At 37.1% G+C, this 25,369-nt stretch overlaps 5 protein-coding genes, 1 long non-coding RNA gene and 1 pseudogene across 16 annotated transcripts; 2 read left to right on the top strand and 5 right to left on the bottom strand.

Moving 5' to 3' along the window:
• Positions 1 to 904: 904 nt before the first annotated feature.
• Positions 905 to 5,017, bottom strand: LOC105160680 (protein Brevis radix-like 1). Of its 3 annotated transcripts, XR_016065121.1 has the most exons (6): positions 4,412 to 5,006; positions 3,510 to 3,889; positions 3,216 to 3,397; positions 2,103 to 3,114; positions 1,635 to 1,985; positions 905 to 1,338 (listed from the first exon to the last, which is right to left on the bottom strand). XR_016065121.1 is itself a non-coding variant. In XM_088879478.1 (5 exons), the coding sequence occupies exons 3-5, from the start codon at positions 2,357 to 2,359 to the stop codon at positions 1,248 to 1,250; spliced, it is 699 nt and encodes a 232-aa protein (XP_088735604.1). In that variant the 5' UTR covers positions 2,360 to 3,114; positions 3,216 to 3,397; positions 3,510 to 5,010; the 3' UTR covers positions 905 to 1,247. The 3 variants fall into 3 exon arrangements, 2 of the variants coding, with proteins under 2 accessions (XP_088735604.1, XP_088735603.1); XM_088879478.1 differs by having other exon boundaries at positions 3,510 to 5,010; XM_088879477.1 differs by having other exon boundaries at positions 1,635 to 3,114; positions 3,510 to 5,017.
• LOC148788475 (uncharacterized) lies at positions 4,316 to 7,677 on the bottom strand (annotated as a pseudogene). Its single transcript, XR_016065120.1, has 3 exons — positions 7,111 to 7,677; positions 6,109 to 7,014; positions 4,316 to 6,019 (listed from the first exon to the last, which is right to left on the bottom strand). The product of XR_016065120.1 is annotated as an uncharacterized LOC148788475 (transcript).
• Positions 7,678 to 8,825: 1,148 nt separating this feature from the next.
• LOC105160394 (probably inactive receptor-like protein kinase At5g41680) lies at positions 8,826 to 10,869 on the bottom strand. The gene is made up of 2 exons (XM_011077748.3): positions 9,933 to 10,869; positions 8,826 to 9,634 (listed from the first exon to the last, which is right to left on the bottom strand). Exons 1-2 carry the CDS (start codon positions 10,480 to 10,482, stop codon positions 8,916 to 8,918), a joined length of 1,269 nt encoding a protein of 422 aa, XP_011076050.2. The 5' UTR covers positions 10,483 to 10,869; the 3' UTR covers positions 8,826 to 8,915.
• Positions 10,870 to 13,013: 2,144 nt separating this feature from the next.
• Positions 13,014 to 15,860, top strand: LOC105160682 (probably inactive receptor-like protein kinase At5g41680). Of its 2 annotated transcripts, XM_088879527.1 has the most exons (3): positions 13,014 to 13,689; positions 13,789 to 14,307; positions 15,322 to 15,860. In XM_088879527.1, exons 1-3 carry the CDS (start codon positions 13,095 to 13,097, stop codon positions 15,429 to 15,431), a joined length of 1,224 nt encoding a protein of 407 aa, XP_088735653.1. In that variant the 5' UTR covers positions 13,014 to 13,094; the 3' UTR covers positions 15,432 to 15,860. The 2 variants fall into 2 exon arrangements, 1 of the variants encoding a protein (XP_088735653.1); XR_016065128.1 differs by lacking the exon at positions 15,322 to 15,860 and having other exon boundaries at positions 13,784 to 14,394.
• On the bottom strand, positions 14,587 to 15,741 carry LOC105160683 (uncharacterized). Of its 2 annotated transcripts, XM_011078164.3 has the most exons (3): positions 15,454 to 15,741; positions 15,236 to 15,323; positions 14,587 to 15,086 (listed from the first exon to the last, which is right to left on the bottom strand). In XM_011078164.3, exons 1-3 carry the CDS (start codon positions 15,739 to 15,741, stop codon positions 14,872 to 14,874), a joined length of 591 nt encoding a protein of 196 aa, XP_011076466.2. In that variant the 3' UTR covers positions 14,587 to 14,871. The 2 variants fall into 2 exon arrangements, 1 of the variants encoding a protein (XP_011076466.2); XR_016065129.1 differs by having other exon boundaries at positions 14,587 to 15,353; positions 15,454 to 15,585.
• Positions 15,861 to 16,453: 593 nt separating the features above from the next.
• Positions 16,454 to 17,405, top strand: LOC148788476 (uncharacterized). The gene is made up of 2 exons (XR_016065130.1): positions 16,454 to 16,697; positions 16,935 to 17,405. It is a non-coding gene; the product is annotated as an uncharacterized LOC148788476 (long non-coding RNA).
• A 2,221-nt stretch (positions 17,406 to 19,626) lies between these two features.
• On the bottom strand, positions 19,627 to 23,297 carry LOC105160392 (putative inactive receptor kinase At4g23740). Of its 6 annotated transcripts, none has more exons than XM_011077740.3 (4): positions 22,891 to 23,297; positions 22,698 to 22,751; positions 20,996 to 22,278; positions 19,627 to 20,574 (listed from the first exon to the last, which is right to left on the bottom strand). In XM_011077740.3, the coding sequence occupies exons 3-4, from the start codon at positions 22,209 to 22,211 to the stop codon at positions 19,907 to 19,909; spliced, it is 1,884 nt and encodes a 627-aa protein (XP_011076042.2). In that variant the 5' UTR covers positions 22,212 to 22,278; positions 22,698 to 22,751; positions 22,891 to 23,297; the 3' UTR covers positions 19,627 to 19,906. The 6 variants fall into 6 exon arrangements, with proteins under 6 accessions (XP_011076042.2, XP_088735651.1, XP_011076041.2 ...); XM_088879525.1 differs by having other exon boundaries at positions 22,483 to 22,751; XM_011077739.3 differs by having other exon boundaries at positions 22,873 to 23,297.
• Between the last annotated feature and the right edge of the window lie 2,072 nt (positions 23,298 to 25,369).

Genomic DNA, 25,369 nt, shown 5'->3' on the forward strand with positions numbered 1-25,369 from the left:
CGTATCTGCTCTCTTTTCAGCACGGCTGCTACCAACACCTCGCAGTTGCTGTTTTCTTCAGTAGCCTCATTCTCAGTTTCAATAGATTTTGAGTTTTCATCAAATCGAGAAGTTGAACCATGGCTGAGATCTGATGCTTGAGCTTGTCCAGGGGGCATGGTGAAATTTCCGAATCCCCTCTTTTTTCAGTGCGGCTTCGACCAACCTCTCCCAGTTGTCGTAGACCAAAGACATGTCTATTTTGGCTTTGGCTACGGGATGGTTCAAAATACTTCTGCTTTTTTGGTGATCATAACATATTAGTCCTATATGTGATTGTCATTGAAACCTTAACTTTTTGCAGCTTGAAATCTCAAGAAATATTCATCAGGAGAAATGTGGAAGTGCTAGACACGTTTTGCCAAGGTCAGCTGTTGAACAAACTCTAAAGAAAGCAATTTAATAAATTTTAAGTCACCAGCCATCTCCTTCAAAAGAAGAAAAGAGGAAAGGCAGTACTATTTGTATTCTGAAAAACTTGTCTCATTTTCAGCATTCCTTTATTTCCCTACTGTTTGGTGAAAAATCCTATCTCAATATGTTATGAGCGCTCCTTTATGATGGTCCAGACGACAGATCACCGCATACAAGTTTTCTTAGGAATCTCCAGAGTTCTTGCTGTAGGAACTAGGAAGTGAGGTGCATGTTTGTCATCTCTCAACTCAAACAAGGAACAAAGCAAGTGAAAGTTCAAGGGAGTAAATCATCTTAAAACAACTTAGCATGCAAAAAAATCAGTTTCTGCTCATAGGAACTGTTTATGTAGGATTGTAGTTGTTCATATCTTACTGTTGGTGTGGCTAAAGGTGGAGATGAGAACATAGTTTTCACTTTTTGCAGGTAAAGTCATTAATTCATTTGGGACTCGGAATAACAGAATAATAGTATAATCTAATCTGAAACATAGAAACAATACACTGCAAAGAAATAGGAAAGCTTCCGAATAGACTGGGATTCCTTAGCAAATTAAGGCAGTCTTTCTCTTCTTCAGATTTTGAGTTTCCAGCTTATGTACTCATTTTTGCCCGGTTTAGTCTGTCTTCTTACTGTATGGTGATGATGACCTAAATCAATATCCAGGCCTTTTTCATCTATAACTGATTCAATATGACCCCTGAGAGTGTGTAATTCCCGAAGCCTGAAACAGAAACAAAGTAAACTGATTCTTCAGACCAGCAAACTGCAAACTGGTTGTTGCCTGATTCAGGCTAAGGATGGATGACACTGTATTTCTTGTAAACTTTTTCTCGATTCTCCAGCCACCAGGCTTCTGCTTCGTGCTCCCGGAATCTTCTCCGGCTGCACATGACAACAAAACAGTTTATTTATAGAGAAAAGAGATGGTAGAAGTTATCTAGTGGAATTGTATTTAATTCATAGATTTTAGTTTAACCCTTAAAGCATTGTCGCACTACTGATCAGAAAGAAAAAAGGCATTTTGTACTTAAGAAAATATAGAATTTTAGCTACTTCCGATGGTAAAACTGAAACTATATATAAAAGGTTCACCTATTTAACTTGATGTTAACATAGTTTAGCATTCAAATAGTGAAACACTCATTTTAAGCAAAAAGATTAGGGCGAAAGATAAGTACCTGAATCGTATCCGTATGATGTCTCTACTTCCATCTCTGAAGGCGCTAAGTGTTACATGCACCCCAGGTTCATAAGTTTCAATCCACACATCCGCAATGTGACTAGCAGTTCCCTCGACCTTTGAATTTCTGGATTTCATGTTCTGGTCAAATGTGGTCTGAGATAGTGGCTGTTCATTACTTTCTTCACTTATATCGAGAAATGTAACAGTTGAGGCAGATCCAGCCTTGCCCGAAATTGATAATTTCTTAAGTTGGGCAAGCGCTGCTAGATCATTATATTTCTTGTAAACTTTGTCTCTGTTGTTAAGCCACCACGTCTCTGCTTCTTTTTCGTTGAATTTTCTCGGGCTGCATACACAACAATAGGCAAAAGGGAAGAGATATTCCAAAGATAATATATGTTGAAAGAAAACAAAACTAATCATTCTAAGATTTTTTTCTCCAAACTCAGGCAAAAGGACATACCTGAAGCGTACCCGTTTGACCTTTATGCTTTCATCTCCAGAGGCTTCAAGTGTAACATGCACCCCTGGTTTGTATGGTTCAGTCAACTCATTCTCAATTTGACTAGATTCATCAGGTTGAGAAGTTGAGATAGTACTGAAATCTGATGAGAGGGTGCTGCCTGAGCTGCTGGAGGGGGCGTAGCAGAGCTGTCGAATCTGCTCTCTCTTCAGCACGGCTGCCACCAACCTCTCCCAGTTGTCGTAGATCCGAGACATGTCTATTTGGGCTTTAACACAGAAAGTCCTTTCAGTTTTCAGTATTTGCCTCCTCTTCTGTGGAGACTCCTACCTCACTACTGAACATAAGCACTGCAGCAAGTTTCCATTATGATAAGCTCAGCAAAAATAAAGCAATCAGTAATAGTCCAGAAGACATAATTTCTCTTTGAAATCTCCAGGAGTTGTTGCTGTAGGGAATAGAGGTCAGTACTCGTTCGACCCTTCACTCAATGTGGAACGAACAAAATGACAGTTCCAGGGAATAGATTTTCATAAGACTTGGTATACTACAAAATCAGTTTCTATTGATAGACACAGTTCATGAACCAGCAGGATCCTAGTTGACGGTTTCTTACTGTTGGACTATATAGATTGAAAAAAAGAAAAAGAGCATAAGGTGATACAAAACATAGAGACGAGAACATCAGTTTTTGGCTTTTTGCAGATAAATTGCATTCATTTCATCATAGATAGGTATAACCGAACAATAGAACCACAACCGAAAGTTTCCGGAGGACGAAAACTATGCAGAGCAAAAAATGGGAGACCTTCAACATAAACAAGGATGCTTTAGTAATTAAGGCGGGTGTTTCTGTTCTTCACATTCTAAAGCTTCCAGTTTATGCATTCATCTTTTGCCAAGTCTACTCCGTCTTCAAACTGTGTAGTAATGATCAATTGAGTTGATATCGAGGCCTTTTGCTTTCATAACTGATTCAATATGACCCTTGAGAGTATGCAGTTCTTGAAGCCTAAAACAGAAACAAAGAAAATATCATAAAGTTCGTGTCCGGATATGCACAAAGAGGTTACCTTTACAAGTGTTAACCTGAATAAACAAGCGGATACGAACCTTGCAAACTCAGCTCTCTTCTTGTCCTTTTCTGCCGGCAGAGAAAGATCTTCATAGATCTTCTTGCTAGAAACACCAGCTGTTTTCATTGGTTCAAGGCCATGCAGTGTTCTCTGAGCTTTATTAGCCCATTGAATCTCTATTTCCTCTCTGCCATAGTCCTTCTTGGAGGAGAAACCACTCTGTTTCAAATGAAAAACAAGTCTCCGATCTTTAAGGAACGGAATGAGATCCATAAACATAGAAAACATTGTAGACAATGAGATGTTATACACCTAATTCAATCAGTCTTACAAATATTGACAGGCCTTTCCACATAGCACTTCTCCTCTTTGCAGGCGCTTTTCCATTTCCTCTCTGTTTCCCTTCTTTAAGACTTTGTTCGAGTCTAAGCTTAACTGAATCTGGGTGCAGAGGAGATGGAGTGATTCTAAAAGAAACCTCATCATACTGAGAACTTGAACTAAAACTAAAATCTGAATCGAGTGATCTTGCGCTGGGGGTTCTTGAATCTGATAGACTAAGAGTCCGGAGCTGTTCTCTACGCATCACAGCTTCCACTAGCCTCTCCCAGTTGTCGTAAAATTTAACCATCTTCGCTTGAGCTTAAAGATCAAACCAACACAGTTTCATAGAGTTTTGATAGCCCCGATCATGATGATGTTTGATTGCATCTGAAAGAAAATTCGAGAAAAACAGCAGTTGCATAGACTTTTGTGATAAAGGAAAGATACAGCACAACTCTGAGAAAGGGTAGTAAGGTTTGAAAATGACCACCAGATCAATCATTGAAGCACAACCAAATTTTCGAACGATTGTGATTTAAATCAAAATGGCCTTTACTTTGTAAAAGAATTCAACCCTTGAATTCAAATACATAAATGTAGCCACCTGTTTTAGCATACTTGTGTGCCCATGAGACTGACCTCTTAATCAAAGTTTGTGACACCAGGCCCACAACCAAGATCTTTTTTGGATCTCTATTTTTTACTGTTAAATACTTTTAGGCATTTGATATTGTATGCTTTTAGCTTGGAAGGATTTGTTGGGACGTCGAATGGAGAAATTGAGCTATAAGAATGAAAATGGAAAACAAATGCTAGAGAGAAGAAAAGACACACTTGCAAAAAAGTTCTAAGGGTACTGGCTAACAAATGAATAAAAAGAACAAATCATAGGCGCTCGAGGAAGATTACTTGCTTTCAACAGCTTATTAACTCCACAAAAACTTGACTTCTTGGTCAAGTTATGCATCAGTTGGTTGGGTCCTAAACGTAATGGAACGCCATCGAGTCAAAATCCATCGATCCAAACGGATTCTTGATTTCCTTCTCCTCAGAGACTTTTCGTTATTGAATATGGCTTCACCTTGTTGACTCCGGTGGTTCAAAGGCGAAACCCATGTGCTTAAACTCTTGCCAGCCACCTCAAGAACGGGAGAACCCGAACCAGAACTAGTGGAGCCGACACTCGTGTCCATACGAGTTCTTGATTTCCCTCTTCTCAGAGACTCTTTGTTGTTGAATTTGGCCCCGTTTTGTTGATTCTGGTGATTCAAGGGTGAAACCCGTGTACGTGAACTCTTAGGCGCCACCTCAGGAACAGGGGAACTTGAGCCTTGACTGGTCCCGGAAGTAGTGGAGCCACCGCTCGGGGTCCTGGAATGGTCGTGGCAGATTCGCCAAAGCTCATCTCTTCGAAGCGTGGCCTGGACCAGCCTCTCCCAGTCATCGTACACTTTGCTCATCTCTTCTGAAGCTTCAAAGTCTTCTCTTTCCCAGATGATTGAAATCAATCAAGTCAATAACACACTATATAACGTTTGAAGTCGATGAACTTTGCCGTGAGCTTAATAATATTAAGTTTCGCAGAAATTTCTACGAAGGACTGGACGTAGGACAACGAAAGAAATTGTGTGTGCACCAAAGGACTTCTATTCTCACGTCTTTTTTTGTGTTGTCCTTAGTGTTTACCAAAGTCAAGCTTGACGACTTATTTACAAGTTGGTTGGGTTTCATCTTGGAAACATTTTCATTTTCTAATGCCAAAATCTATTAATCTCACTTTTAACTTTTTGAGACCAACTCAAGAAGCACCAATTGCATGCACTCAATTCACAGACATCCACCGGAACATTGGACAAACAAGTCCTACCAGACTTACATATAGTGAAACAAGAGGCTCCAACACGAACTGATCCCCCAATCTTTATTCTACAGAAGGGCTGCTCACTGTTTCAGTTTCACTAATCGCCTCCAGCTCCATCAATACATCAGCCATTTTAGGCCTGCGCTTGGGGACACTATCAACACAACCCATTGCTATTTGCAGCAATTGTAGCATAGCCTCATTGTCATGCTGATACCTCAGAAGCTCAGCATCAAACACTTCATCTGTCCACTCCTCCCGTTTAACAGTTTCAATCCACCTGACTAGTGAAATGACCTTGCCATCACCAGTCGTGTGGATAGGCCTCTTTCCAGAGATGAGTTCGAGTAGTACAACTCCAAAGCTGTAGACGTCGGAAGCTTGGGATATTTTCTTGATGTCCATGACTTCAGGGGCACAGTATCCAGCAGTTCTCATAACTAATAATGTAGTTGGGCTCGACAATGTTGCCAATCCAACATCGGAGACACGGCCATGTCGTTGCTCGTTTAGGAAAATGTTTGAAGTTCTTATATTTCCATGCAAAAATTTCCCGCCATCTTGCTTGTGGATGTGAGCAAACCCTCTTGCTGCACCTACTGCAATTCTTAATCGAGCCTTCCAATCTAAAGGTTTCCTGCCTGAACCTCGTTTCCCTGCAAAGTTCACAAAAGTGCATCAAATTATGAGGAAATTGCAAAGACCATGAAAGAACAAGGCGAAGTAGTAGTAATCTTCTGCATACCATGTAGCAAGGCAGATACACTGCCCTGACTGTGATAATCATACACCAATAGCTTTTCGTCCACTGAATAGTAGTGTGCCCTTAATTCAGAAACATTTTCGTGCCCCTGCATCCTGCTCATTACCTCCATATGCCGCTGGAATTCTTTTTTTGCAACAACCACTTCCTTCGACCTCTTCACGACAATTGTTATTCCGTTGTCCAGTATTACCTTGTATGAAACCCCAAACGTTCCCCTTCCAAGCACCTCAGCAGAAGCCCTCAGCAGATCCTCAAGGTCAAATGTGTAACGAGCATCCTCAAAAAACATCAGTTTGTTCATTTTTGTTCTTACAGAAAACTGATTTACCATAATCAACATACTATCCTCTATCACCTTCACAACTTCAGACATTCTTGGTCTTCTCTTTGGGGATTTTGCTACACACATCATGCCTATTTGCAACATCTTTTCCATCTGTTTCTCTACAGTACGATTCTTCTGTACATCAGTATCAAATATTTTAGCAATCCATTTCTTACGATTAACAGAATTAGCCAACTTGACTAAATCGACGGCTTCACTGCCACTGACTTGTACAGGAGATTTTTTAGTAAGAAGTTCAAGCAGCAAAACCCCAAAGCTATAGACATCAGATGCTTGGGATACATTTTGAGTGTTCTCGACTTCTGGAGCATAGCAGTATGAATTCGGCATGAACGCCGTTGCTGCCACGTATGCCATCCCAAGATCAGATATGCAGCCGTACCTTTGTGAATTCAGGAAAATATTTGAAGCTTTGATGTTTCCATGGACAAGCTTCCCACCAATTTGTGTGTATATGTGGGCAATACCCCTTGCTGCACCAACAGCAATTCTCATTCGGGTTGGCCAGTCTACACTAGCCCGATTCTCGCCATTTTCCCCTGGGAACATGAAAATGATGCATCAGATCACAGTCGTCAGAGATACCAAAAGTAAGAACACAGTAATAGAAAATGAAGTTACAGAACTAAACATACCGTGTAACAGTGAGGAGACGCTGCCGTTACTATAAAAATCATATAACAAAAGCTTTTCATCTTTGGAACAGAAGTAAGCCCTTAAGGTGGTGACGTTTTCATCCCTGATATTCCCAACAACCTCCATGTGTCGTCTGAATTGTGGTTCAGAAACACTCACCAACTTCAGTCTCTTTATCACAATCTTAGTCCCGTAATGTAGAGCAGCGGCATATGCGCTCCCGAACGTCCCCTTCCCAAGATACTTTGCAGAAGCCCTCAACAGATCTTCCAGTTCAAAGGGTGGACTGAACTTTGTAGTAAAAACCAGCTTTGGAAGAGCTTCTCCCGACTCTGCAACGGGACCTTCAGAATATGAAGATGAACTTCCGGGACTTGGAAAGTCAAAGAGCAGATCATGAAGAGAAGAAGTCAAATAGAAACTGGAATTAAAATCAGATGACTCAGAGAGTATACTGGGGCTCCTCGACTGATCATGGAAAAGTTCCCATAGCTGCTGTTTCCGTAGAACAGCTGCCACAAGCCTTCCCAGTTGTCATAGATTCGTGACATCTGCCCCGAACTCGAGTCCTGAAAAAATGCTAATGGTTTGGTATGCTTAGAGATTGATTTGAATCATTGCAACTACTTTTATTAATGAAAGACGGAGTTATTCTTATATGTTTGATATTTTAAATAGAACACATTCTTGTCTTTGCTGCAGATTTCTTTGTTTTTCACTTAAAAAAAAAATCCAAAACTTGTTCGGGTTAGGCATCGGAAAAAGATGGGAAATTCATAGATGATTGATGTCGAATTTATTAAAAATATTATTTTATTAAAAATTTGTGAAAGTGATAAGTAGGGTCGAATTCACGGAAATTAATTTTAAATTAATTCCTTCAAAAGTAGAAATTTAATAAAAATAAAGGAGTTTTGATTAAAAATTTAGATCTAAAATTAAAGAGAAGAAAAGAGTATTTCAAGAAGAATAAATATAATAAGGATATTTTAGTTAAAAAATAAGATCATGCTTAATTTTATGGTCGATCATGTATGCAAAACGACAATCATTCATGATAGATAAATTGGTTATGGCCATTAGTACGACCTAACAACCTTACCTTTGGACAGTCAAGGAACGTCGATTAACTAAATCCCTAATCAGTAAACAATCTCGGGAACATTTTCAAGATTTAATTTAGTGACAACATTAAGAACTAGAAAGGCTCAATTTTAATCAATAAATTCCTATGAGGATTTATATAAGTTAAATAGTACATTCTCCACAGCATAATCGAAAACTTCTACATAATCAATTATATTGTGTTACCACTAGTTATTGAACTAAACAAACAATTACGGAATTGGAAGTTCGATTGATTAGGCAAATATTCTTGACAATGAATAACGGTACTTATCATTCATAAATCAGATTATTCGTAATAAAAGTATGATCACATGAAATAAGAACAAAATGCGATCTTATCAGTAGACCATTTTCTAAACTGAATAGCAGAAACAGCATGGTCAAGACGAGTACGAAGCAAGAAAATATATATGACCCCAGTTTCATACATAAAACGTATCATTATATAATATCCATATTTCAATAAGACACCATCAGAAATGAACTCCAGAGGAGTTAGAAAAAACTTGGATATAGATATTTGAGATGCAGAAAAAACTGAAGAAAAGAGAGGGAAAAAGGAAAATCTTCAAATGATTTTCTCATATATTTCATATTTCGAAATGGAAACAATTCATTACATTATTTTAGTCAAAACACACATCCAAATCAAAGGTCTCTCACTAATATTGAATTCTTATCGGTCATGTTCTGGTTTCCTATTACTCAGACTTGCTTTGATATTCTCTAGCATCAAAACTACTTCAGTCATCTTAGGCCTATCTCTCAAGCACCTCATTGCAACACGCTTCATTTCTATCATCTCCGCCAAGTCCTGAGCTGTGAAGTAGCCAGCTGGAACACGGGCCATCGAGCGAAAATGCGAGCGAAGAATTGCTCTCAGTGCCTCCCAATCTGTGACTGAATCCTGGACCTCTAAATCAACGCCTGGAATCTCTGTTTTCACCATCTCTATCATATCCTTTTCATTCCTGATTGGTCTTCTGAGACATTGATCAAACAACTCAGAAGTCCAATCCTGGGATTTGATGGAACGAACCCATGTTTCCAGGTCCATATCATCCTCAAAACCATGCGCCTCCATGGATGACTTACCAGTAAGAAGTTCAAGCAATAAATTTCCAAAGTTATACACATCAATTTCCTGGGATATACTCGCGGGACCGTATGGCGGGGTATGGTACCATGGATTGCCTCGTCGTGGCTTAGCCATGATCCCTGTCAAACTAAAATCAGACACACAGCCATACTGTTGAGAGTTGAGAAAAATATTAGATGCCTTTATGTTTCCGTGGGCTAGTTTCCCACCAGACTGTGCGTGGACATGAGCAATGCCCCGTGCTGCACCAATTGCAATTCTTAGACGAGTTTCCCAGTTGGGTGTAGGCGATTTCCCTGCATGTTCACCTTATGAATTAGAATAAAGGATTAACAATCTCAGTTTCTTTGGTTGAGATTGTCTCTAGGCTTAAAAGGCTAAATTACCTTTTTTGTCCCTTAAAGAAGGAATTTTTTCTTTTTAATCCCATTTTTTACCCAAAAATTTTCAACTTAGTTTCAAATCCCATTTTCCGAGAGATAATGGATGGAAAAGATAATTTACCCCCAACACTTAAACAAAAAAGGACAAGAGATCTGAGAGAAGCCATAGAGAACATTGTGAATGCAATATGATTTATGGTTTTGATTGTACCGAGTAACATGTCGGACACACTTCCTTGGCTATGGTAATCATAGACGATGAGCTTTTCATTAGCCTTTTCCGAGAAGTAGTATGCCAAGGGTGCAGCCACATTTTCATGCCTACAATTTCCAAAAATCTTCATCTGCTGCTTGAATTCTTCTTCTGGCAATTTCACTTTCTTCCATAGCTTGATTACCACTTCAGTTCCACTAACCAGAAGTTCTTGGTCTGAGACTTCCACATCCTGCAATAATTCACCGAGGAACGAAGTCCAAAATGTTCCATTGCCCAGCTCATGGCAGAACTTCACAATATCTTTTAGGCGAAAATCTGGACTAGATCCCCCAACGAAAACTACCTTGGGAACTGGCTTCCCAACAGAAGCCACTCTCTTCCGTAACCGCACATCTCTCGACTGGAAACTGGCACTGCAATCCGAAGATTCAGAATCAGAACAGATGCTGGGGCTTCTCGATGGCTGAAGGCATAGTTGCCTAATCTCCTCTCTCTTTAGCACGGCTGCTACTAGCCTCTCCCAGTTGTCATATATCATAGACATGATCTTATCTCCCCTTCAACAAATTATCAAGATTATACAGTTCAAGATGCAATAGTTGAACTCATTCATACAATTTCAGAAGTTAGATTAATACACAAGTACTAATTGACTTTGTTATTTATTGAAGGCTTCTGTTCTGAAAGAGAAGTATATGTTTCCCCATTTCACCAACCAGAAAAGAAAATTAAAGAAGGAGTGGATGCGCTCCACGTAACATCAGGCCACTCAGACACACTAAATTAGAGAAACTAAAACAAAGCTTCCTTCAATTTCTTACACATTGTTTTTTCTGTCAAAATGCAATAACGCGTTGCCGCTGAACCTTAGAAGGGCTCCCTTTTCCTGAAGCTTCACGATAAGTTACAATTCAAAACTTGTATGCATGTTTATTTTTGAGTATTTTGAAAGAATTTTAGTGCATACATTTTGAATTATATATATTTTTTTAATATAGAAGTTGTTATGTCAAGAGAAGAGATACTCAATTAGGCGTGACAATGCTCAAGTCTATGTGCACAAAAGTGGGAAATATGAAAAGATTTGTTACTGCGATTTGTTTTCTTTTCCATACTGTTAAGTTGGAAGACCATAAATCCAATTCCATATTTTATAACTATCTTAATTTAGATCATCTCTCATCTCTTCCTTTCTTTTTAATCTAAGTTTTTTTTTATAGAATTTTAGAATTTTCTGCACACATGATCTGTAGCTAATCCTCATGTTTTATTCAAGGAACACGTGGAATTCAATGGTTATGTTTTGAGATCTTGATTTTATCTGATTTCGTCGAGTATTTTTTGTCTTAATTTACTGTTTATGAATAGTTATTATTGGTAAATCGATCTAACCAATTCAACTCAATATTAATTGTTCTATTGTTGTCCATGATTTCAGTAATCCGTAATTGTCATGAATGAATGGTATGAGTCGCAAACAAATTAATTAGTGCTTTGCAAGATTTATTTTTAGGGACAAGAAAATTAGGTTAGATTATTACAGCTATTTTAATTGTTTGATCTAGGTTCAATTGTTTTCACTGATACACATGCTATTGTTGAATCAATATGGGATGTTATCGTGTCGAGTTAGTAGGATAATAAGTTTTGAGTTAAATGCTTGAGTCAAATCCATTACAAGAGGAAAACAAAAATTTATTATATCGATTTCAAAGTTGAATGTTGGGTTGTAAAATTATTCTTGTGTGATTAATGATTAACATAATAATTGGGTGATACACTCCTTTGAGTTGGAATCTTTCTCTACTGATTATTCCTAGTAATTTTATCTCTACTTTTTGTTTAGTTTATATTAATTACTAGTAGTTCTCAATCCAAAATCCCCCATTGGATTACTACAATTGAAATTGAGAAATTAATCAATAGTTCCCGAAAATTCGACCTGATTCTATTATTATTATAATTTTCAAATTAATAATTAATCTTGACGATTTCAACAAGCAATCCCTTCAAGAATCTATTCAATTCATTTACCTGATTTTCTACTCCTGAAATTTTGCATCAATTTTCTATTAGGACATCAGGGTGGTGATTGGATCAAACATGTCAAGAAACTGGGAGAGGTTGGTGGCTGCCGTCCTCCGCAGAGAGCTGATGTGGAAAATCTGCCATGATCACTCGAGAACCCCAAGCATCATATCATCAGTTTCACGGGAAGTAGCACCAACCATGGCAGAAGTAGTAGATATGCTGGAGTACCATATCTTTAAGCAAAATCTTGTGTCTGGAATTTTTCGGATGTAGGTTTTACTGTTAGTTGTTGCAATTATTTATTTGAAGGAAGAAAGTTACTTAATAATCTTATTAAGATAACATAAGAAGAACAATAGTTTTATTTATTTTCTAGCATCAACACGACATCAGACATCTAGTTATTGCAACAATGTAACATGTTTCTCATCTCCATGTAGTCCTAGCCTGGAACACCAAATGCGATTGAGGAAACTGGTCTGCAAATTATATTTGATATTTTTATTGAGAAGATATAAGGTAATGTACTCATATTTTTAGGGTTAAATGTAATTTACCCCTGTGTTAATGAAAAAGTACAAAAAAACCTTTATTAGAAAACACAATGCAATTTACACCCTTGTGATTTAAAAAATAATGAAATTGTGAAAATTTACGGAGGGAGGTAAATTACCATATTTTTTAAATTACAAAGGGATAAATTATACTTTATTTTTTTACGGAGACTTTTTTATTAACAGAAAGGGATAAATTATATTTAACCCCATATTTTTATATACAATTGAGAATAAAGAGGTTTTCAAAGACAAGTGTATTATTTTCACCAATCAAAGTGACGGACAACCAACACATGCTTTTAATCAGTCGGCTTACAACTTTTCTATTCTCTTTTTCGATGGTTTAGTAGTAGTCTTACATTAACTATATTAAGAGAAACTAAAAATGAAGCTTCCTTCAATTTCTCAGACATTGTTTTATTTTGGTAAACAGAAGAACGGGTTGACTGTGAACTCCATGAGGGAGTTGTCTTCCGTCGTAGCTTCCACGATATTTTCAGTTTCCTTTCCTGGTTTTCCTTCTCCTGGAAACTTAAGCATCAGCATTTCCTAACAAATCTGATCCAAGATGTCGGCAATTTATGACAACTGGGAGAGGCTGGTGGCTGCTGTGCTGCGCCGAGAGCAGCTCTGGCAAATCTGCCATGACCATTCGAGAACCCCAAGCCTCCGATCATCGGTATCCTCAGATTTCAGTTCAAGTTTCAGCTTAGCTTCTCCACTTTCCAGTGGATTCTCGTACCGAGAAGATGGAACTTTTATGTTCGATATGTATCGACCTCTCCAAATTTCAGCCAATATCAAAGCTAGCGTAAGAAAAGAGATGGCTAAAGAAGAATCGGGCCAGCTAGTAATTTTCAAGGGCTCCCCTTTTGCATTTGGGCTCGATGAATTGTTAATAGCTCCTTCCGTCGCTCTTGGAGACACAATAGACTCGTTTGGAAATGCGTATCTAGTGAGGTTAAGAGAAGATTTTATGTTTGTGGTGAAGAGAATTAGCAGAGAGAACTGGGCACATGATATGTTGGAGAAGAAGATAAAGCTTTGTGCCGGTAGCGAGCATGAGAATATAGTTAAGATGATGGGATACTACATAAATGAAGATGAATGCCTCGAAATTCTTGAATACTTTCCTCAAGGAAGCCTGGAAACAATGTTACATGGTATGTTCATTTAGTTATCTGGTTAATTACAATAATTTCTGATAGTAATATAATCATTGCCACTCAATTTTTCTCATCCTGTTTTCCTGGAAAGAAAAGGCAAGAATCGCGTTCACTTAGACTGGGGAACCCGTCTCAGAATCGCAATTGGTGCAGCAAAGGGTCTTGCACATATCCACGGACTAAGGAGTGCGATGGTTGTACATGGAAACATAAAGGCCTCCAACATTTTCCTCAACTCAGAACAATACGGCTGCATCTCTGATATCGGCGTTCTCACTTGTATAAATACGAATTACAATGCTCCGGAGGACAAGAAAGTGGGGATGAGTACCCAGGCCTCTGACGTCTACAGCTTTGGGGTTCTGCTGATTGAACTTCTAACTGGAAGGTCCCCTTTGCGTTTCATCGGCAGGCCTCTAACGTTTGCTGATTGGGCTCTTTATAATGCTCGTGACGGATGGACTTCTTTGGCGTTTGATAAAAAGCTTCTGAAGAATCCTGTTGTGAAGCAAGGGATGTGGGAGATGCTGGCCGTAGCCTTATCTTGTGTGGAAAATAAACCAGAAGACAGACCAACCATGGAACAAGTAGTGGATATGTTGGACAAGAATGAATGTAAGTAATGTATTTTGTCTGGAAATTTTCTGATGTAGGTATTAGTGTCAGCTGTGGCAATTATTTATTGTAAGGAAGAAATTTACACATAGATGTATAAAAGAGAAGGCTGAAAACTTCATGGTTTTATTCAAGTATTGACAGGATCAGTGAAGCAGGGCTTTCGGCTATCAGTAAAAGAAACATATTCCATGAGAAAGCACATGATCAGCCCACTTTTGTTTGATAAAATCCAATATGAATCGCTGCATAAATAGCCAAGATATTGCAAAATAAGAATGAACAGAACTTGGTTCTTCATTCATTCAAAGAAGAAGTTACAGCTGCCCATTTAAATATACATACAGAAGGCCCGAAATGAAGAAGAAGAACAGCAACTAATCTAACTGACTAACCGACTGACTGCCACATCACTTGCCAACTAATCTGCCAACACTAACTAATAAAAACGTAAAGTGCGATTTTATACAAATGACACGAGCGACACGTTAACGAGAAGCAACAGATGATGAAGGAGCAGAAACAGAGTCTGAAGCTGCTGCCATGGACTGAGCTGGAGCTGGACTAGATTGGAACAGATGATGGAGGAGCAGGAACAGAGTCTGAAGCTGCTGCCATGGACTGAACTGGAGCTGTACTAGATTGCAACATTGTTCGGCCAACTGAGACTATTTCTGTACGCAATGATTTTCTCAATTTTTGGACCATTGAAATTGGATCGAAATCCCCAACTAATGTGAACTTTTTCTGCGTCCTGTCCAAAGAAACAGACTGGAGCCCTACATTAAAACAAGAGTAGTATTAAGACGGCTATTACAGAAACAAACTCCGTACTGCAGAGGTTTAGAAGAATCTTGAACTTAGGAATTATAGGGAACCGCGGTGATCTAATGATTCCACAGAAATTATGGAATGCAAAATGTAATACCGGAAAAAGAAGAAACTACTTTGAGGGCCTTTCTGATTTCTCTGTCATCATGTACATCCACTTTGAGCACCACTTTATACAAGAAGGTCTGGGAAACAAGCAGAAGTCAGTGAAAAAGCTGGAAAAACTTTCCAGGGTCAGCAGAGTGAAATGGAAAGACAACACATATGGCGGCCAAAAATCAGTTGAAAGTTAAAAAATGATCAAAAGGACATTACTGCAAGCGGGTCTGCGTTGATTGGTGCTGTTTCCGGAGAGACAGACTCCGAGATAAAGGCTGCCTGGCGATGAGTTTGCTGTTGAGAAGACGAATTATGGGAGGCGGCGGCGCCGGGGACCGAAAAGTTAAGAAATTCGATGTCGTGCAGCGGCGAACTGAAACTAAAGTCCGAGGACGATGAGCTGATGCTAGAATTTCTCGAGTGCTGGTTGCAGAGCCGCCGGAACTGCTCCCGGCGGAGAACGGCAGCCACCAGCCTCTCCCAGTTATCATAGATTTCAGACATGTCTTTTAACTGTCTGAGTTTGAGTTTTCATCCGGCAATGAGCTTGTGATGAATCATTAAAGCCTCATATATTGATGAATATTGAGTGGGGAAAAAAGCCAATGGCAAGGATTACGTTAGCCCTTGACTCATAAGTCTTTTTTTATTTCATTTTCATTTACGCTCAACCTATATCAAAATTGTAATTTAGTTCAAATGACTGGTTTAACCTTCATTATCACACACTTTAACTATTTTTATTTTTTAATGCATTTATGATTATTTGTACCCGACCACTATCCCATAAATAATATAACACACCCTATTCAAATTTTAAATCCCATCTTTCTCTATAGGCAGGAATGAAGAAAACTCACTTTTATTAGCATAAACTCATATTCTAAGTTTTAAACTTTTCAATTTAAATGAAGTCGTAGAAAGAAGATAGAAAGAAGCTGAAGCACTCTGTTGTTATAAGAGGAAATAGACAGAAGTTGAACTTCTATATTAATTTAACTATTCAATTAATATATTTTAAAATATAAAAAATTATTTATTATATATTCATACTATAACCGCTAATATTTAGAAAAATATGTGCACACGTGGGCCGAGGACAGGCTTGATCTGTCCCTACCAAAACAAATTACAGAGTAGAATGTTGATGAAAATTAAGTCAAACTTTAATAATATAAATCCATACTCATAAATATGGAGTTGGGCTAGAACATTAGTAAAATTCGGCCAACCCGCCGCACCTTCAACACCCCGCATGCTTCTGATAAGGTTGCCACGGACATGATAACTGACAATGATAGGTGCGATATGCCTGGACCAGCTGCGCCAAATCCTTAGGCGAGCATTTTTGGGGCTCATCCTTGTTGTTCTTGGATACTTGGGCAGGCCCAAAAGACACTATCTCTGTCCGGTAAAGCTGCCTTAACGTGCCCATCACAGCCACCGGATCTACGTCTCCGGTAAGTGCAACAGTCCACTCTGCCTCCTTTCACTTGAAAGAAAATAAATTCTTATTCCCCTTTAAGTTTAAACCAGAGGTAATCGTCTCCAACCCTGCAAAAAGCTTACACAACCCGAAAATAGAATTACTAGAAGTTCGAGGGGTTGATGGATTTTGATGAGGATGTACTTAGTACAGTTGAGTATACCTGAGAGATGGTTCACTTTTCTCATGGTTTTTTTCTCCATTTTCTCAGTAGGAAACTCCAATGTCATCACAACTTTCTAAAACAAACAAGAATTCAAGTTAAAGATTTTCATCAGAATTCAATTGGAAATGGAGGGAAAGGGGTGAAGTTGAAGCGAAATAGGCTCTGGATCAAGGCCTACTATGATGCTGCTGATGAGGGGATGAAGCGTGGGAGGCGCCAAGGCCTGAAAAGTTAAGAAACACCATCGTTAAGCGATGGTGAACTAAAATTGGAATATGAGGAGGATGAATCAACGCTAGGATTTCTCTTCGACGGCATAGAGTGGAGCGAAGGAGCATATATTGGTGCGTCTTTGAAGGGAAAAGGACTAATATGCATAGGCTTTTCGCATAAGTCGGTCGTTTTCTTTAGCCATATTCACTAATTTCAAAGAAGAAATCGACTGAAAAAGTAAACTTCAAAGTATAGTTTGGGTGAAAGCTGGCATTAGAAACCCCAACCCCAACCAAAAACAAAGATTAGCTTGGGTTTACAATGCATCCCCTTTGAATTTAAAAATATATATATATTTTATGCATTTCACTTGTGTGTAATACGATTTGTATAATATTTTTATACAGATAAAGACATTTATATCTCTCTATAATATGGTAGAGATCAAAGTTTCATATATTTACTAATATAAATCATTAGTTAATCTTTAAAACAATCAGCAGAGAATATCTTACTAAATTTAAATATGTGGTATATTGATAACTCTGCAATTATAATGATTTTATAGCAATTTAATCTTCCTTTTTAAGCCAAAATATTCCTAATTGTGTGATTTTATTGCATATTCAGCAAAAAGGAAGATTACAAGGACGTTTCTGCAAAATTGACAAAGTGCGCCCACGCTTAATGGAGTAGTCAACTCGGGATAAGGATAAGCACGAACGATTTCCCCAAGAGATAAAGGAATCAAGTGTTTAGATTTAGAAAGGATTCTTTTGAGCTTATCTTTTGTAATCTATTTACCTTTTTAGAGTTTATCACGTATCTATCCCCCCGACTACGTTTAGATTCGTAGGGAACTTTTGTTATAAATAGGGGGGATCTCTTCATTAGAAGACATCCAGTTTTTTATGTTAGAACTCTATAAAATTCTCTGTTCATCTCTTCTCTTTTATTTTATTTTGCTACCGGAATTAATGGAATTCTACTTTCTAGTGTGTTCTTCCATTAATATGTCCGGCTAAATTCCTTATTTCCTGGTTAAGGTATGGTGATTGCTTGATTCCTATTATGTTGTGAGATCTAATCTGCGTTCTACACTTGTCAAACAAATATTCATGTTATTCTCTGTGCTTTAATCACAAACATCTGATTTATGAATGATTCGGCCGGTTGTTCATTATCAAGAAGGTTTGCTTAGCTAATTGAACTTTATAAATCCGTGTAATTGTTTATTTAGTTCAATACTTAGTGGCAACGTAGCATGATTAGTTATGTCACAGTATTTAATTATGTTATGGGGAATGCATGATCTAGTTTAAACGAATTGTCCTCGTAGGAGTTTGTTGATTAGAATCAGGCCTTTCTAATTCTTAATGCTGTTAATAGATTAAATCTTGTGGACGTTCCTAAGGTTGTCTATTAATTAGAGATTTAGCCAACGGTCGTACCTTGGCTAACGAAAAGGTAAGGAAAGGTGAGGTTGTTAGGTCGTACCAACGACCATAACTGGTTTATTTGTTCATACATGTGTTATTCTTGCATCAATGATCAACTCACGAGAATCAAGCATAATCCTAGCCTTAACCGGGAAATCTCTCTCTCATATCTCTATCAGGTATTTTTAATTATTTAGTTTTTGATCCCTTCTATTTATCACAACCTTCCCCCCATTATTTTCTATTTTCTCAAAGAAATTAACTTAAAACCAATCTCTGTGGATCGACCCTACTCCCACTTTCACAAGTGTAGTAGGAATTATTTTTTGGTGACTTCGACACTCATCATATATTTATGACTTAACAGAACCCCACGCCTCCTTTTATCAGTTTCTTTAAGATTTCAGTGTTTGTTTTAACTTAACTTCGCACATTGGCGAACCCAGAATATGGAATTTTTATGTCTGCTAAGTATCCAATACAAAAGTTAGCATAAGATTAGAGGCAGCCAAGTAATAATATCTTCTTGTGTCTCGAAATTTTATATATATGGAAAACTTGAGAGACCCTTGTCATAATCGAAATGTTCAAAAAAAATTTTATGAAAATTAAAGTACCAATTACCCTCCTATGATATAAAATAAAGTTAAAAAAAATCTCTCTATACAAAATTTGGCCCACACACGCTTTGATTATGAATTGGCTATGAAAGTACTTTTTTTTTTATATTTTTGTCCTTAACTCACATCTAATATATATAATATTATATATATTCATTAATAATAAAATATTATTTTAATTAAATTAATTTATATTAAAAAAAAACAGCGGCAGTGGCCGCGCCCTCCTCACCACTGAGCCACGGCCATCGCCCTCCACTTTTGGGCTTCTTAACTTTTAGAGTGTTAGAGAAATTCTAACACAAATTGGACCTAATTGAATCTGAACTAATATATAGTAATTACTTAAAATGTAATTAAAGTACAGTTCAGATATATCATACTTATTTTGTGATGATTTTATTCGACTTAACCTGATTTAAATTAGAATTTTCCCTATTAGATTGCTGATATACATTCCTGAGCACATGGACAGAGAGATCCATTTTTTGAATCATAATAAATGAATTTCAGCAATTATTAAACAAACCTGACTTTTGACTTTGCATGGATCAGGTAGGTTTAACAATCTCCTAACCCACCAATTCCTCAAGCAAATTGCATTATACAAAACTAAACCATTACCAGACCATGTGAGCAGTAGCTTCCTAGTAAGAACTGGACAAATTTATCATTTAACAAAGGAAAAAACAAATACTAGGAAGAAAAAACAACTACTCTTGAACTAACTTTTGTAAGCAAGAATCTAAGTATGGACTGAAGACGGTCCAATCTCACCCACATATGGAGTTAATGCTGGAGTTGAACCTGGAGATCTGGTTCCAGCAGATGGACTATTGTCTGTATTGGAACTTCTAATCTCCTCCAGCATTTTCACCACTTCACCGATTTTCGGCCTCTGTTCCGGCATTCTTGCCACACAGCTCAACCCTATTTGCAGCATTGCCACCATTTCTTCCTCTATGTTAGGGTACCTCAAGAGCTCAACATCGAATACTTCACCCGTCCATTCCTCACGAACGACGGAATGAACCCATCTTACCAGGTGGATGACCTCTTCACCGCCCGATGCATGGACAGGGGACTTGCCGGTTAGAAGTTCAAGCAGGAGAACTCCAAAGCTGTATACATCGGATGGCTGATACACCTTTCTGGTGTCTGTGATTTCAGGGGCACGATAACCTGCTGTACGCATAACTGGTGGTGCAATTGGACTCATCAGTGTTGCTAACCCGAGATCAGAGACGCAGCCGTGTAGTTGGGAGTTGAGGAAAATATTTGAAGCCTTAATGTTTCCATGCACAAGCTTGCCACCGCATTGTGAGTGGATGTGAGCAATGCCCTTTGCTGCACCAATTGCGATCTTTACTCGTGTTTCCCAATTAAGAGGAATCCGATCCTCGCCTCTTTTTGCTGCAGAGGTGGTGAATGCATCAGATTTGTGCCCACTCAAAAATTGTACAAAAATGAATACATAAAACATCAACGATTTCTTTTGGATATGTGTTTTTAGTGTTATAGAACAACACATTAGGCTGAAGCAGGTCATGCGATAACACGTATTAATGTAGTATAATCAATACCCTAAATAGGTGTAGTACTAAAGCAGTAAACAGTTCAGCTCAATCTGACTTTAGTCCAAGCACTGCAATCTTTTTCAGCAAAATGATCCAGCCTAGCAGTGAAATGCTTTAAGACTATATAAGGTCGAGATATGCCACCAAGAAAACAAATCTTGCTTCTATCATACAACGCAGAAAAATTTGGACAGAATCAACAATACCAATTAATGCAACATTGAGAAGCATATTAATGTTTAAGTCTCAGAACATACCATGGAGCAAAGCTGACATGCTCCCCTGATTGTAATAATCGTAAACCATGAGCTTTTCATCCTTGGAATAGTAATAAGCCCTTAACGGAGCCACATTCTCGTGCCTGATATTCCCAACAACCTCCATCTGCTGCTCAAAGTCCTTTTTCCCAACAATAACTTCCTTCAATCTCTTTACCGCAACTGTGGTTGAATCCTCTAGTGCTGCTTTGTACGTAGTTCCGAAGGCCCCCTTCCCAAGAACCTCCGCAGAAGCCCTCAACAGATCTTCAAGGTCAAATACAAGATTACATCCCTCAAAAAATATTACTCTGCCATTCTCATCCTGGTGTTCAGAAGCCATCCTCTTTGTCGATTTTTCTTTCTTCTGTGATGCACCTGGGATCGACTTATCATCTTTCTTCTTTCTGTACGTAACAATTAATAGCAAGGCAATCAAAATGAATGCCGCTGCACAACTACCAATAACAATTCCAAGAATGGCAGGTTCACTAAACTTCCAGGAATGCTTCTTGGGTACGGCTGTTGGCGAAAGAACCGGAGGCGGCAAATTTTGGAGTGTAACATTGTTACCTGAAAAGGCTGAACTAGGAAATCTAACAAGAGTTTGAGGCACAACCCCAGTAAGATTATTGTTGGACAAATCTAATCGTTGCAGAGTCGGGATATTGAGATCAGGAACATCACCGGAAAGTGAGTTATTAGCAAGATCAAGAGCTGTCAAATGAGTCAAACTCGAAATTGAAGATGGGATGCTCCCATTAAAATCATTATTCGACAAGTTCAAGACTGAAAGATTTTTCCAGACCGAAAAGTCCAATGGCAATGGACCCTGAAAATTATTGAACTGAAGATAAAGACCTGTCAAATTCCCAAGCTTCAAAAGATCAGACGGAAAAGGACCGCTAATATCATTAGATCTCAGACTCAAGATCTGAAGTGCCGCTAAGCGGCTAAGAGTGTTGGGAGGGATGCGGCCTTTGAATCCAATAGCAGGTAATCGAACAGCTATAATTTTTGATCTGTCATGATTGCAAGTAACTCCAGTCCAGCTATTACAAGCAGAAGTTCTCTCATCCCAGTTCAGATTCCGGGAGTGAGAAATGTTACCGATGAAATCAAGCAAAGCCCGCTTATCATCAACAGGTTCAGCTGTTGCTAGTACGAACAGCGTACCATACACTAAAATTGCCGAAAAGATTATCTTGTTGCCCATTTCTTGTCTCAGTCTCTTTAGTCAAAACCTGAAAGCCCTCAAACAGTGTACTTACTCCCTGCCATCTCTATAAAACCAGAAAAAGAACAGAAAATTAAAGAAAGAAACAAAAATTCAACATAACAGCTATCAATTAAAAGAAGCCATCACGAAAATTGTCGTTTGTTTTAATATTCCAAAACAATGTTAGGTCAACAACCAAATTCAATGGTTAGGTTTCAATAAAATAAAACAAAAAAAGCAGCCAAAGAGAAATCTTTTTTCTTCCCACCTTCACTGACTCTGATCACCTGTTCATATCCAACTTTCCTGTTTCTTCTGTCAAGCTTGGACAAAGAACAGTATTCAATACTATCTGGGCTTTCTAAATCTTCACCATTTTCAATATCATACTCAAGAACTTGATGCATCAAAAATAACAACTTCACTCCCTCCAAGAAAACAAAAGAACCCCACAAAAGATACAGCTGAAAAACAAGCACGCACCTCCAATTCAAAGCTGAAAGAACTTTCCAGCCCCCGACCCACTAACCAAGAATTCTGAAAAAAGGGCCCAGAAAGAACAAACGGCAGTTACAGTTACAGAAATTCCAAAAAGAATATAAGCACACAGACAAAACATGCACTATTAATTAAAACCAAATAAAGGACACCCACATACAAGAATCCAAACACACACCGGTTGGTGGCGGTGATGAATAGAAGCGAGTGATTTCTTGCTTGAGGGAGCGGAAATGAGAATGATTGGGGCAGAGAGTAAAGACGACAAGAGCAATAAATGATTGAAAGTGGTTTGAGAAAGCAAAAGCAGAGGGTTGGGTTTTTGTTTCTTGTTTATTTTATTTATATAACTATCTTCCCCAGCACTTTAATGGCGCGGGAATACGGGGAACTGCACGTGCTGTGGCGTAAAGATCACAGGTACTGTTGCAGAGTAGAAGAAAAACCCATTTGAATTGAATTATTTGGCGTTGTGGAATGAAGGTGGCAGGGAAGAGTTGAGTCACGTAAATGGCACTTCTCTGCACGAGTGTTGCCGTTTGTGTAGTAGCGAAAACTGTTCTTCCCTTTTTTCTGTTGGAGTAAAATTTTGCTAAAAAAGAACATAATAATAAGAGTTTATGATGTATTTGTGGACATGTAATTATTATAATTATATATGCATCCACAAGCAATTGTTTTTAATTTTTTATGTTGTGCGTTAGGTAAAGATTTCATGTCATCTTGCAATATTTAATAAAAATTTCAGCACAATATGGACTTGTTCAGTTATGGTACTGAACAATATTCTGTTATTTTAGCGAAAAAAAATCGTATTTTTGGTCCGATATTGTAACGAATGTTGCACCTTTGATTCCATATAATAGAGAGTGTTGTATTTTGATTCTCACAGTTTATAGAGTTAGCACATTTGGTTGCATAGAATAAAATTATAGCATTTTTTGTTCTAAATGCTATAATTTTTTAATTTGAAGGAACAAATATACTAATCCGTAAATCATAGAATCAAAATGCAACACTCTCTTTCGTGTGAGATTACAAATGCAATTTCTCCTATTTTTGCATTATCTAGATTTCATTACTAATAAGAAAGCTTTTTTTCATATTTTATAAATTATTTAATCTGCATATAGGAAAATAAATATATAATCTACCACAGCATAACCTTCTCATGGGGATTTCAAGTATTGCTTAAGCAATATATCATAATTCAAATTATATAAAAGTAACTCACAAAATTGAGGTCTGAGTTTGAGCTGAGTCATGATAAGAATGCTTTGAAGGGTACTTCACAAAATCTTAATTTTTATAAATTATGAAACACAAAAAAAAAATTATAAGCTCAATATATGCAAATATATTTACAAAGTAAATAAATTATGTTAAAAAATATATGTAAATATGTGTCAATAAATGCGTATAATATTATAGAAAAAAGTATGTTATATAACTTATAAATTTTTGTTTAATTACATATCCACATAATAAAAATATAGCGTATCATTACTTTAAAAATATAGAATAATATATATATTAATTATATTATAGATTTGCATCCTTTATAGTATATATTTGTTCGGTTTAAATTTGTATAGATAATTTATTTTTAAAAAAAGTCTAATATATATAACAATACATGCAAAATTTATGTAAAATTTTTTACAGATTATATAAAAATTATAAATTTATGGAGTTTATACAGATCATATACTCAGAATTATAAGTCAAAAAAAATTCTTTAAATATAAAATGGATATAAAATACAATATTAATACATAATAAATAAAATAAAAATAATAAATATAGGACGTCCATGTCACATTGAATACATAAGTATGAGCAACACATGAAGATGATTAATATCACATCACATCACAAACTATTTCAGAAAAATTCAGCCGACAATTCCGACCCAAAAAATAAATGAAAAAATAAACTAAATATTAGTCAATCTTAATCTAATTTTAGGCACATGACACTTTTCTACTACCAAATCTCACTCCCAATTGCAACGCAAATATATATTTATTATATATATTCCTTTTCCTTCTTGCATGTGAGCATGCAGTGATCACTCAACTACTCACCCAATAATTCTCATATATTAATGGATATATTATAAATTCTATTGAAATTTATTACAATTATAGATTTTATTTTTTTTATTTTTTTAAAATTAATAATTATCTGATAAATACTCAGGATTCGAACCCAACTATATACGTGGAATGTTGTTATATTGTATAATAGGTGTTGTCTATTGTAATATTAACTATTGTAATTTACCTTAAATTTGAGGATCTTATACTGAAGAATTGTATGTGTTCATAACTACACTAAATAATAAACAAAACATGGAAGCAGTAGAGCAACTTGTAATAATTAATTTAGAAAGGAATATATATATATATATATATATTTATATTTATGATGAAAACGGTAGAATTTGAACACATAACACAATTTTGTAGTTCAAATCTATGGGTTATATCTCAACGGACTTTTCGTATCATATTTGATTTTCGTATTTTTATCATAAAGAAAAATTTTGTTTTCTAAAATTAAATCAATCACCATTTACTTTGTATTACTAAATTGGATAATTTGTTCATTATACTTTTATAAGGTGTTTACTTTGTATTATGGAGGCCTGATTC

This window comes from Sesamum indicum, linkage group LG4 (assembly GCF_026168435.1).
Source record: "Sesamum indicum cultivar Baizhima isolate 11 linkage group LG4, ASM2616843v1, whole genome shotgun sequence".
Lineage (NCBI taxonomy): Eukaryota > Viridiplantae > Streptophyta > Magnoliopsida > Lamiales > Pedaliaceae > Sesamum > Sesamum indicum.

Coding starts and splice junctions, on each gene's coding strand:
- LOC105160682 (XM_088879527.1), top strand. CDS start 13,095: ATGTCGGCAATTTATGACAACTGGGAGAGGCTGGTGGCTGCTGTGCTG. Junction 13,690..13,788: donor CCTGGAAACAATGTTACATG/GTATGTTCATTT, acceptor TGGAAAGAAAAG/GCAAGAATCGCGTTCACTTA. Junction 14,308..15,321: donor TATGTTGGACAAGAATGAAT/GTAAGTAATGTA, acceptor TTATACAAGAAG/GTCTGGGAAACAAGCAGAAG.
- LOC105160680 (XM_088879477.1), bottom strand. CDS start 2,359: ATGTCTCGGATCTACGACAACTGGGAGAGGTTGGTGGCAGCCGTGCTG. Junction 1,339..1,634: donor ATCATACGGATACGATTCAG/GTACTTATCTTT, acceptor TGTCATGTGCAG/CCGGAGAAGATTCCGGGAGC.
- LOC105160683 (XM_011078164.3), bottom strand. CDS start 15,741: ATGTCTGAAATCTATGATAACTGGGAGAGGCTGGTGGCTGCCGTTCTC. Junction 15,324..15,453: donor TCAACGCAGACCCGCTTGCA/GTAATGTCCTTT, acceptor CTTGTTTCCCAG/ACCTTCTTGTATAAAGTGGT. Junction 15,087..15,235: donor AGTAGTTTCTTCTTTTTCCG/GTATTACATTTT, acceptor GTTTTAATGTAG/GGCTCCAGTCTGTTTCTTTG.
- LOC105160394 (XM_011077748.3), bottom strand. CDS start 10,482: ATGTCTATGATATATGACAACTGGGAGAGGCTAGTAGCAGCCGTGCTA. Junction 9,635..9,932: donor TGTGTCCGACATGTTACTCG/GTACAATCAAAA, acceptor GTGAACATGCAG/GGAAATCGCCTACACCCAAC.
- LOC105160392 (XM_011077740.3), bottom strand. CDS start 22,211: ATGGGCAACAAGATAATCTTTTCGGCAATTTTAGTGTATGGTACGCTG. Junction 20,575..20,995: donor CATGTCAGCTTTGCTCCATG/GTATGTTCTGAG, acceptor CCACCTCTGCAG/CAAAAAGAGGCGAGGATCGG.